General features: G+C 38.8%; 3 protein-coding genes across 14 annotated transcripts; 2 read left to right on the top strand and 1 right to left on the bottom strand.

The window, feature by feature from the left end:
• Positions 1-48: 48 nt before the first annotated feature.
• LOC122569492 (ubiquinone biosynthesis protein COQ4 homolog, mitochondrial) lies at positions 49-5,283 on the top strand. 8 transcript variants are annotated; one of them, XR_006317481.1, is made up of 6 exons: positions 49-373; positions 2,333-2,691; positions 2,959-3,182; positions 3,312-3,497; positions 3,707-3,814; positions 5,143-5,283. XR_006317481.1 is itself a non-coding variant. In XM_043730620.1 (5 exons), the coding sequence occupies exons 1-4, from the start codon at positions 322-324 to the stop codon at positions 3,487-3,489; spliced, it is 813 nt and encodes a 270-aa protein (XP_043586555.1). In that variant the 5' UTR covers positions 49-321; the 3' UTR covers positions 3,490-3,497; positions 5,143-5,161. The 8 variants fall into 8 exon arrangements, 7 of the variants coding, with proteins under 7 accessions (XP_043586555.1, XP_043586554.1, XP_043586553.1 ...); XM_043730620.1 differs by lacking the exon at positions 3,707-3,814 and having other exon boundaries at positions 5,143-5,161; XM_043730619.1 differs by lacking the exon at positions 5,143-5,283 and having other exon boundaries at positions 3,707-4,394.
• Positions 798-2,301, top strand: LOC122569491 (UDP-sugar transporter UST74c). Its single transcript, XM_043730616.1, has one exon. The coding sequence runs from the start codon at positions 834-836 to the stop codon at positions 1,815-1,817; it is 984 nt and encodes a 327-aa protein (XP_043586551.1). The 5' UTR covers positions 798-833; the 3' UTR covers positions 1,818-2,301.
• Positions 4,552-11,794, bottom strand: LOC122569482 (discoidin domain-containing receptor 2-like). 5 transcript variants are annotated; one of them, XM_043730590.1, is made up of 16 exons: positions 11,303-11,794; positions 11,017-11,226; positions 9,484-9,661; positions 9,270-9,375; positions 8,737-8,962; positions 8,269-8,416; positions 7,808-8,109; positions 7,474-7,687; positions 6,743-7,372; positions 6,388-6,545; positions 6,141-6,305; positions 5,960-6,069; positions 5,695-5,874; positions 5,520-5,612; positions 5,289-5,430; positions 4,552-5,179 (listed from the first exon to the last, which is right to left on the bottom strand). In XM_043730590.1, the coding sequence occupies exons 3-16, from the start codon at positions 9,566-9,568 to the stop codon at positions 4,847-4,849; spliced, it is 2,892 nt and encodes a 963-aa protein (XP_043586525.1). In that variant the 5' UTR covers positions 9,569-9,661; positions 11,017-11,226; positions 11,303-11,794; the 3' UTR covers positions 4,552-4,846. The 5 variants fall into 5 exon arrangements, with proteins under 5 accessions (XP_043586525.1, XP_043586524.1, XP_043586526.1 ...); XM_043730589.1 differs by having other exon boundaries at positions 11,017-11,794; XM_043730591.1 differs by having other exon boundaries at positions 9,484-9,655; positions 11,017-11,794.
• Positions 11,795-11,868: the final 74 nt, after the last annotated feature.

The raw sequence follows: 11,868 nt of genomic DNA, 5'->3' as shown, positions 1-11,868 counted from the left end.
GAAAGACAAATAATAGAATAATATGTATATCTCACGATATATATTTTTCTTTTTTTCATCTCATTTAATTATAAAATGATTCATTAGTATCGTGTTCCTACCATCCAAACTTTGCACATGTGATAAATATGTATACTAGTATTATTAATCGATGAATGATATAACAAATTAGTTAATAACAGGCTGAATAACATTAAATGAATAACAATGTATTCATTATTATAAATGAAATAAATTATTGGATATAAAAGGAATTTGATAAAAATCTTGCAAAGCAGAAATTCTTAATCTTCATATAAAAGAATTAAACACGATATACGTATGTATGCAAGTATACTACGTATATATACTGATATTCATTTTGAGAACAAAGGTAATAGATTAAGAGAAAAGCAGAAGGAAAAGCGAGATAGAAAATTTGTATGTGTCAACAACGATAAACGAAGAGTAGTGTAACACCGTGGTAGAAATAGAAATAGGAATAGAGATACAATATTACGTCTACAAGCTTAAAGAACAATTAGAGGAAAAAGAAGCGCTCGTGTGTGTACTTTACGTTTTATAAACAAATCTTAATGGTATTCAGTAACATTAAGTATTCATCCAGTAGGATAGTGGAATCTTCGTTGGCGACGTGTGCAGCACAAAAGGAGAAATAGAAAACCGATAGAAGGATGATAAGGTTATACCAGTGTATGTTTTATAAAATTTGACATAAATTTGGCGTATTAGTAATACAAAAGTTGTGATTGGAACGTAGAGAAAAGAGAAGAGGAGGAGAGGAAGTAAGAAAAAAAGAAGAGAGTAAGAGAATATTATCAATTTTGATCGGTATGCCGTGGAGTCATAAAAATGCGATGTTCGCGAGGGTCGGTTCTGCCCTATTTTACGGGTTATCTTCATTTATGATCACAGTTGTAAATAAGACAGTGCTGACGTCGTTCGAATTTCCATCGTTTCAAATGCTCGGCATAGGACAAATGTTGGCTACCATCATGTTACTTTTCGCAGCAAAGAAGTTGCGCTACGTTGAATTTCCTAACCTAGAAGTAACAACGTGTGTCAAGATATGGCCATTACCGATCATTTACATCGGTAACATGATCTTTGGATTAGGTGGTACGAAACAGCTGAGCCTTCCGATGTTCACCGCCCTTAGACGATTTAGCATTCTTATGACGATGATCGCTGAATACTATATTCTCGGAGTAAGGGCACGTGTTTCCGTTCAGTTGAGCGTATACACGATGATGGTCGGGGCAGTGGTGGCTGCGTTAAATGATCTTGCTTTTAATTTGGAGGGCTATCTCTTTATCCTATTGAACGATTTTTTCACGGCCGCCAACGGTGTCTACATGAAGAAGAAATTGGACTCGAAGGAACTAGGAAAATACGGACTGATGTACTATAATTCATTGTTTATGATTGTCCCAGCGATTAGCATTGCCTACTGGATGGGAGACATGCATTCTATTATAGAATTTCCACATTGGAACAATGTGTTCTTTCTTGTACAGTTTGGCCTTTCATGTGTGATGGGTTTTGTATTGTCCTACAGTATGATACTTTGTACACTTTATAACTCTGCGTTGACCACCACGATAATTGGATGTTTGAAAAATATATGCGTTACTTATCTCGGAATGATGATCGGTGGTGATTACATATTTACGTGGTTAAATTTCGTAGGATTGAATTTAAGCGTCGTCGGTAGCTTGGTTTACACTTGGGTAACTTTTCGAAGGAAGGAATCGACCGAACCAAAGTATTCTCCGCTTTCCGATGACCAAACGACGAATAAAGTGCAAGCTGTATGATCGATGTACAGAGCAACGAAGTCGTGCCATGTGTCGCCGCAGCTCTTTCTGTTCTTCTCTTCCTCTCTCTCTCCGTTGCTCTCGCTTCTCCGGATCCATCACATTGTTTCTCTGTATTAGTGTTTTGTATCTGTGTTAGTGTTCGACACGTGTCACGTGTCCTCCTTGTTGTGGAATGATAAAGCTTTTGGGAGCCGGAAAAAGAGGGAACGAAATGGGAATAGGGAAAGAGCAGCAAGCGTGACAAACTATAGTAATAGTCATAAATAAGATATAAGATTCCATACCAAAGCGATAAGACCGTTACCGGATAGAAGAAATGAATAATAAGATGTTGCGCGCCATAGCGTATCACCTTTACCTTGTGAAATACAACTTGTACATACGTACTTCGAAATCTCGAAGGTGCAATATGCTATCACTAATAATGCACGTGTACAAAAGTACTTTATAGTGAATAAATTTAATTTCTGGAGAAAAGAAACACGATCGATTCTCATTCAGTCCTCCGTCAGTTTCAGGCTGGCCACTTCGAAGATTATTCAGCAGCACTGGCTGCTCGTCATCCTTCACGATGGATTACGCGAAACATCGTGTATCTCTATCGCCGGTGCAACGTGCAATTTTGGCGGCCGGTGCAGCCGCGATCTCATTCGTTGATCCTTTTCGCGGCGACATGATCGCATGCTTGGCAGAAACGACCGGTACCGACTCTCTTTCCTACTGTCATCGAAAAATGCTCGCAACCTCCGAGGGATCTCGCATTCTTGCCAGGAAACCACGTATATCCTCGTCTACGATTGACTTTTCCGCGCTAAGACGATTACCACAAGGAACCCTTGGCAGGATCTATTGCGATTTTTTGGACGTTAACGTAAGCTCTTTCGACTTGACTCCACTCGATTCGATTCGATTAAATTCGATTCAATCCGCGCATATTCTTCATTTTTCATATTTCATTTTCCATGTTTCGCTACACGTATAATTCGTAATGAAAATTGTTACTGCATCGCGCACTAGATAGAGATATACGTAGACGGCGATCACATCAATCGATCGGTTGTTTCTTACAAATTATATCATATATTGAAATTGTTAGCGCGTTTCTGCAAATTGGAACAAAAATATTGGTCTGTTACAGAACGTGTCCCCCGATTCTAGACCTGCGGTCAGATTCGTTGAAGATACTGAATTAGCATATGTAATGCAACGATATCGAGAAACACACGATATTTATCATGCTCTACTTCTAATGCCAACCACGATGCTTGGAGAAGTGACGGTCAAGTGGGTAGAAGCGTTACAATTACGATTACCAATGTGTTTCAGCGGAGCGATATTTGGAGCGTTCCGGTTGCGTCCAAGGTAAATTCATCGAGTGAATCTCGAACCCGATACTTGCAACCGATCGATGGTTTTGTCTCCATCTTCTTTTTATTCAATTCCCTGAATTTTACCCAGCCCAATTAGTTGGATTTCTCTTTGGCGTTTTAGGCAAAGGAAATTATATCTCGAGCATCATCTGCCTTGGGCCATTAACACAGGAATTAGTACAAAATTTCTCTTGGGAATCTACTTCGAAGAACGTTGGGAGCAACCCCTTGCTGATTTTCATCGAGAAACAAACATCATCCCTTTGGTGCCGATAGAAACCATTAGCAATGAAATCTGAAATTCCTCGTATGCTTTTCCCTTTAACTGTCTTAGTACTGTCTTACATATATTATAACACCAACAATAGACACAGCTTATTAGATAGTGTATAACAATTTTTATTTACCGTAACGTTGGAAATATGAAGAATATAATTTTTAATGGGATACGTATGATTTGTATTACAAATGTCGATCAATGTAATCGCACATTTAAAAAAATTTATGCTTCTATAGAAACGTACGCGTAGATATCAACGCTTGATACGAAGAGAATACGATCGATTCACCCGTGAGGATACAATCCGATTGGTAATGCTCGGGAGTAATATCCTAAAATATTCGGTAAGTGTTAGCAAATCGATCGATAATTACTTTTTAAAGTCGCGTATCGTCTAATTTGTATGAAACAACGTTCGTGATATTGATTGTCCCATTTGGTTTGTAGTAACGCCCGCAAACCGCTATTACTGGCTATCTTTTTGATATGCAGTTTTATCTATTACTCTACAAATATTTGCAGCGTAACGGCGTAACCCATTCGAATGCAAAGCCATCTTCCGCCTATCTTTGATAAAAAGTAAATATTAACGATCCATTGAAAAGTTCATTTCTGCTGTATTCGTTTGCGTGCTCGATCGTTTAAATTCACGTATTTCTCTTGCCGCGTGTTTTACCAAACCGGTAAATCTTATTTATTTTTCATATGCAACACCTTATTCCTCGTACATATAGAATGAGCATTGTAACATTATTGGGCGCTAAACAAGCTGAGGTACTAGACATTCGAATTGTAACGCAATTGCAACGTCTATTTGTTTCGCTGTTGAAATATTCGTACGTAAAGAATCACGGTTGCAATGCTGAATCATCGATTGTTTTTGCATAATACAACCGATCATTTACAGTTGATCGAAGGACAAGACAATATGATTTCTTATTATGGTGCTTTGTGTTTCACGATTGCGGAAACTCACTCACTCTCTCTTTCTCTCCCTCTCTCTCTGTCTGTCTGTCTCTCTCTCTCTCTCTGTCTCTCTCGCTTGATGTATGTAAGTGTGTACAAGTGTGAATGTGTGTGTATATTTCTATATGCATAAAAGTTGATTTATATATAAACCTAATTGAGCATTAAAAGTTAATGGCCAGAGCATCCTGAAGCGATTACGAAGAATGTTTGTAATGGGAGAAAGAAATAGTTTTACGATATTTTTAAGGTGGATTGAAATATACATTAGGAACAGATATAAAAAAGAAATTAATGAAGCGAAAATACAGGTTAAGTCAGCATAAAAAGCTGAAATTTACGTACAGGATGCTTCTTGGCTGATTGTAACCATTTGGTCCGTGCTACTCGATCTCGAGTATCTCGAACGTTCAATCGAGGGCTAGTCTCTCGAGGTATAGGTGAATTTCCGCAAACTGGGGTCTGTCCTCGATTCGTGTACTCCAACATTTTTTCATTATACGGTAGAGGTCATCCGGACAATGATCAGGTTGTGAAAGAATTCGATGATGATTTCTTTGGTCGTTGTTGTCATCGGGCTGTCCATTACCACCGATATACGTTTCGTTTTGGTAATAGCGGCCACAGTTTTCTAAAACCTGTGCCACTGTTAAATCCGCATATGGTATCTCCTTACAATTTAGAAAAATTTCCCAAACTGTTACAGCAAACGACCAAACGTCGGCTCGGCAACTACGTTTACCCTGAGAGGAAAAACAAAAATGAAAATAAATTGGATCCGTAGTGAAGTTACGATAGCAGAAACTATAATGTAGAGATGAGATGAAGAGAAAATAAGAAACAGTCGCTTACCAGTAACACTGCTTCCCATGCCATCCAACGAAGAGGAACTTTTACATTATGCCCGTCGATGAAATAATGATGATCATATTTGTTACAATATATGGCATGATCCGACACCTTTATTGTCAGATCCTGACCAACAATGCAATTCCTAAAATATTACGCAACGTATATATCGAGGATCGATTAAGTCGATTTATTCCTTTACGAATTGTGTCATTTTGTTCTCGATTTACTTACCTGGCTGCTAAATCACAATGTGCAATGTTCATGGATTCCAAATACTTCATGCCAGATGCAATTTGGGTAATAAAGCTTAAATGGTTGTCATAGCTGCGAATAGAATATAATAGAATAGAAAGGAAATTGAAAAGACAAATACACCATTGATATATAATCACGATATTTTACTCACCTAATATCGTCCTTGTTGTCCAAATTACCACCGCGACTTTCTAAGAAGGTAAGGAGATCTCCGAATCGACCGAACTCGAAAATAGCTCCAAACGGTTCCTCTTCTACCAAGGCCATCATCTTTGCTATGTTTGAATTTTGAAGCATCGCCATAACATGCATATCCTTCGTAAAGTCCAACCTGTGTATTGCTCAAGTCAAAATGCCATAAGATTATAAAGAAAGGTTTCTTGAACCGGCGTTACATTTCGGAATTAGTAACATACCTTAAAGAATCTACAACGCCTCGCCAAAGAGACCTAACGATTACAATTTGCCGACTTTGGATCGCTCCTACTTCGGGATTCGTGATTCCCTTTGCTTCGCATAAATGGACCTGATTGAGCATACGTATTCGATTAAATTTCATAAATATCAGTTTAATTCATCGATATTGTTTCTTCTTACCAAACCGAAATTTCCTTCGCCAAGTTTGTCTAAAATTCTTAATCTGTGTCTGGAAACATGCTGAACGTTGTAGGAATCAATGGTACTTGGTAAACATACGGTTTCCTCGCGAATGTGAAGCGGTGTAAACGGGCTCATAGTCGACGGGATCTCCCTTCTCTTTATCTACAACCATACATCTATATAAAAATCTCTATATAATACCTTTATTAGAATTTTTATAAATACATCTGATCCATCATCCTACCGTTAAAATGTCTGTTGCCGCATAATACCCCTCGTAGATTCTTTGATTCGTGTTTCTCGATTGAAGATGAAACGCTTTTTTCGTCGAATATGTCATAGTCGTTGGCATTGTCACCTCCGCATACTTGTTTGTCGTGAAGCTCGACTTGCGTTTGAAATCTGAAATGGATTCAATTGGGTAGAGGAAAAATGTGATTTGGCGTAATATAACGCAACATAATATATGTAATAATAATATATATAGTGTCATGTATGCATACGCACATGCATAACACAGTTTACTAGAACAAATAGGCGCGAAAATCAATAGGTTAGAGTATATAAACTGTTGTGTAGAAAAGGTTGGTTAGATTCACCTGAACATGATTCGGCTGTATAAGTGGAGGACGCGTTTGAGTTTGAAACCACAAGATTTTCTTCGGAGAACAGACCGGATGTTCTCTCGTATAGAGTGGAACGGACATCAGAATTATCGAAGTGAGAATCGACAGCAGCTTTGGCATCCGTTTGGAAATCTGTATTGGATCGATCAGGCAAGTTATCGGAAGAGGCAATAATGATAGGTTTGCGAATCAAGGATAATCCGGTTACGATCGAATTCGAGAGTTTAACATCCTTCGGAGAGATCGCAATGCCTGGTGCAGATGAGTCGCACAGTAGAGCTGTATGCTTTTGCAACAAAGCGACTTTGTTACGGCCTCTTTGTTTGATAAAAAATGTTGTACATGTTAAGAAAAGGATAAACACTGTCAACAGGCCGCTGACAAGGCCGATATACGTTTGGGAGGTACCAACGGGAAAGACATCTGGTATTGAGGCATCTTCGTCGATTTGGTAAAGATCCGTTACATTCAAACTCACGGAGTTGATGGTCGAGTGGATGACGGAGCTGCTGGATTTTGCTCGTGGTTCGCTTCGATTTTGCTGAATTTCCGATGACTGATCATCAGCTAAAATATTCAAATCGTTCGACCGACTTGTGCTACCTGCGGTCAATACGATTATTAAAGCGTTATTAATTCGCGTCCAACTCTTTCTTTTTTCTTATATTTTTGTACTCATATATGACTATTATCTAAACACTTACTAGTGTAAAAGGTGATTTCGCTGAGAAGCAACCATTTCGCGGCAAGACTGAATTCCACTTTTACAAATTGTCCAATTCTAGATTGTAAAGGGATCGATACCAAAACCGTTTCGGCAGCGGGCGATCTAACAACGATCGGCCACTCAGATTTTTCTGCTTCCGATCGATAGTTCTCACCATCATCGGAAAACCAGACGCGCATTTGCGAAAATGTCTAAGAAAAAAAATTAAAAAAATTGTCAGTTTTGGAAAGATATTTATAAAGGAATTTTTTAATTTTGAATTTTGTGTATGTATGTGTAAGCTCGTTGTAAAAAAAATAAAGAAAACGAACCTCGACGTCTAGTTGTGGTATACGAGCGACGTGTACGGTACAATTCTGAAATTCTCGTAGTTCTTGAAAACGAAAAATAATCTGGATCGTAGTACGATCCGACCAGCCGATCCAGTTCGTAGCATTGGTCGAAGAGGAGAGAATTTCAGAAATTTCGCCTAATATTCCATCCGTCAATTGACCGAGACCGTTTACGAGAACAAGATGCTCGATCTCGACACCGTCATACGAGGCATCCTGAACGTTTCGTCCGCCGGGACCGGGACTCGATCCCTTGGGCGCGTTATAACTCGCGACATACTCTGAGGATGAGAAAAATAGTTAATGTTCGTATAGTGCGTACATGTGTTATAATACGTACATGTTATCATGATCGTAACGCGTCGAATCGATAGACGAGAAACGACGAAACGCCTAAACGGTAAGGCAAACGGTAAAATATACGGTATAGAAATGCTCACGTTCCAATACGCATCCGTAAATTTCGACTCGCATGCAAACTGTCCGGGGATGTTGGCTGTAAGGTACGAATCGCACTTTGCTCGCGACAAACGGCAAGTCCAACTTCTGCTTTTCCACCAAATAGGTGTTGCTGTTGCCGCGTAGTACCTGAAACGAATGACGTTCGATCGGTGTATCGACGTAGGAATATCGGTAGCCGCATTGTTTCTCAGCATCAACGGTCACCGGAGACGTCTCGCCTTGCTCTCGAGTATAGACTAGAGCGTAGGATTGTGTTTTTCTTTGAATAACCGCCCGAAAGTTTAAGATATCGTAACTTTCTTATATTTTTCTAATTCCTTCCTCGCGACGTCCCATACATATGTATATAAGTATGTATGTAAGTACTTATGTATTCGATGCGACTGTGCTTGAATTCGAAGCAATGCAGACGATTTCCGGTCGATTTATCACACACAGACACGAACTCTGTCACCCATCAAGTTTCTATACTGATGCCATTTCGTGTCGCGCCAGTACTCGAGAAAGAAAGCCTCCGCATACTCCTGACCTTGACCATTGCCAAACCGTCCTTGAGTTTCGGTCCACGCTATCAGATGATTTTTCGTCAGATCGATCTCCAGGTATTCTCTTATCGCGCTACTGATTTGCGCTTTTGGACACCAAGCGCCACCATTCTTCTCTTGTCTTATCCTGCAAACGTGCAAACAGTGATATCGCCGTTTCTTACCAACTGCTAAGCTACAGTGCCATACCATACCATACTGCGTACACGTATGTATTTATATTGTTTTAAATCTTATTTTTCAACCGAATATCTCTTATCCTATTTTACTTAAATTCCAACCACCGATAGAGTTTATGTTTAACGGAACGAAACTGACGCGAAGCTGATAAAGGAATCGTAAAACGTTGAAATCTAAATCGTTCGAAGATAAAACGCATCGAATAGTACGCATAATTTTACCTTTATCGACAACGATCATTTAAAACAATTTACCTTGCGTTTTGGGGGCCCACGGATTTCGTTTCGTAGCTAGAAGAAGCGGTGATCGCATCATCTGGAATTTTTCCCTCTTCCATGCCAAGGGGAAAGATGCACTGATCTGCAAATTGCGAACATACATATTTACATACAGGCCTTATTCCATCGATATTATCTTTTTACAATTAATTTCTTCGATATCGTTATCCTTAATCGCTCATTTTCTCACCGAAAACGTTTTTCGTTGAATTCTCTCTGCAGCGAACAGTTGCCAGAAGCACTCCCAATGAGACAACTGTTAGGATGCACCGCATCTCGATATCCGGATCTTCTATCGTTCTCGATTTCTTTACAGTTCATGATAGACCGAGTCCTTTCCTAACATTGTTCGATTTCTCAAACTGTAACTGTATATTGCTTAATCAACTAATCGCATTAACTATACATTAACTATACATATTATATTTTAATTTCAACTATAATAACTTTCAGTTTAGATATTACGTGTTATCGATCGTAAGCGTAATACGAATAATCGCTATTTGCTTTTCAAGCCATATCGTAGCACAATTTATTTTACTATAAAACGAAATACACGCGATTGGTGGTCGTCGTAGGTGTTGATGTTACTTGTGGTACGTGATTAATCGTACTGTGGCGAGGAAAAAGAAACATGATTTATGAAATTAAAGGAGGGAGAAAGGACTAGGGTAGCGCGTTAATGCATGCGAGACGCGTTCGATGTTCAAGTGTATCCAAAGAGAAAGAGCAGCGGAACTATATCCGTTTTAGGTATCTGGCCGTACTTATGAAAGAAAGATCTAAAAAGAATCGATCGTAGATTGTCGATGGTTGAGAGACGAAGAAATTGAAACTATCGAAACCGCTATCGAGTATCGCTATTACTATCGATATTAGATAGGTTAGCGCTTGTACGGTCGGCAGTTAGCAGCTGGCAATTCGCAGGTTGCACGTTAATTAGATTCACCGATGGAAAATGAAGACAAAGAGGGTTAGGGAATGCGCACGGGGTCCTGGATAGGTATTGGGTGTGCGTGCAACAAGTAAAGTACGATCAATACGAGCGTGCCGCAGGAAGGAAGAGCATGACCATGTTCGACTCGTTTGCTCCATTTGTTTCGTTTGTTCGGACCTTTGTTCGTTTTCGACAAACTGTTCAATATTTATAATATTTATGTTATTTAACTATGTCATGTATATACGTCATTGTGTAAACGTAAATACAAACGCAGAGGCAAATGTAAATGTGTACAGGATCATCGAATCATCCTTTTCTCTTACGATTAGAGAAGTCTTATTATGTCCCATTAAGTATTTTTCTCTCGATCCATGTATGTATTTACTATTTACACGTTTACTACGTACACGCACATGTATTCGTTTTAATAATTTCTATGATAGATATAACAATATCCGTCTATGCTCGATATTATTCAAAATGGGCCGACGAAATTGAATTCATAAAAATCTATAAAAATTAAAAAAATTGAATTTTTCTTTTCCTTATTGAAACTGATCTGTTTCATAATGTAATTTTCATTCGGTTCGACTATCAAAACTATAATTACCAAATTTCTTCTACATCTACTACATCCATGTAAAATGGATCGCATTAATTATTATTAAATATGAAACACGTGCACATCTTCTTTTCCATAATTGATGCGATATGACACTTATTATGTTTGGATCTTTATACGCGATAGGTTTGATAAAAAGCTCAATGTCAAAAGGTGCTTACCTTTTAAGCTTGACGCATGTCACTTATTGCGTATACGGGATACGTGAATACGGTAAATTTTGAAAAACGAAAGAAATTTAGCATTGTTGTAAAGCTAACCACGAATCAAAGTGCACCAACTTATCGTAATTTCAATTTCTCTTTTAACTTTTCTCCTTCTTCCTTGTTTCTTTTCTCTATACATATACGTATATACATCCGGTGCACGTCCTAATTAGAAAAAGAAAAAGCGACAACTCGTAAGAATCGTTACTACCCGCACTATATAATTGACAGATTTTCTCACGTTCGGTTAGTTTTTCGGCTCTTTTCGGCGAATAAATTTGTTCGTCTTGTCGCGTTTCTCGCGAAACGTAGTTCGATGCAAACTCCGCTACCCTGGACCAAAGCTTTAGCCCAACATCCATGGTATCGGCCCGTGGTGGTGGCGAGTTTGCTCGAAGATAGGAGCGGCGGAGAAGAGTGGGGCGAAAGGGAATATAGGGGAATATCATCCCTCCAATGTATGTATCTCCGATCGTAGTAACGATGTTGATATCGTTATAATGGTATCGATCTTTCATGTACGTTACACTCGGCATAGAGCATAATTAACTCGAAGAAAATTGGAGTAATCACCATCAACTTGTATCGATCAATCGTTCGTTCTCTCTCTCTCTTTCTCTTTGTATCTTACTCTTTCTCTCTCTCTCTCTCTCTCTTTCTCTCTCTCTCTCTCTCTTTCTCTCTCTCTCCCCCTCCCCCTTCATGTAACAAAAGAAATAAGGTAATTCTGTAGAATCTCGCGCGTTTAAATGTGTTGGTTATTTATAATACGAGTTTCGAAACAACTTAGCTTAAATTAACGAGTTT

The sequence above is a fragment of the Bombus pyrosoma genome, linkage group LG7, assembly GCF_014825855.1.
Source record: "Bombus pyrosoma isolate SC7728 linkage group LG7, ASM1482585v1, whole genome shotgun sequence".
Taxonomy (NCBI): Eukaryota; Metazoa; Arthropoda; class Insecta; order Hymenoptera; family Apidae; genus Bombus; species Bombus pyrosoma.
Note: the sequence above shows the minus strand (reverse complement) of the source record. Positions and strands in the feature narration are given on the sequence as shown.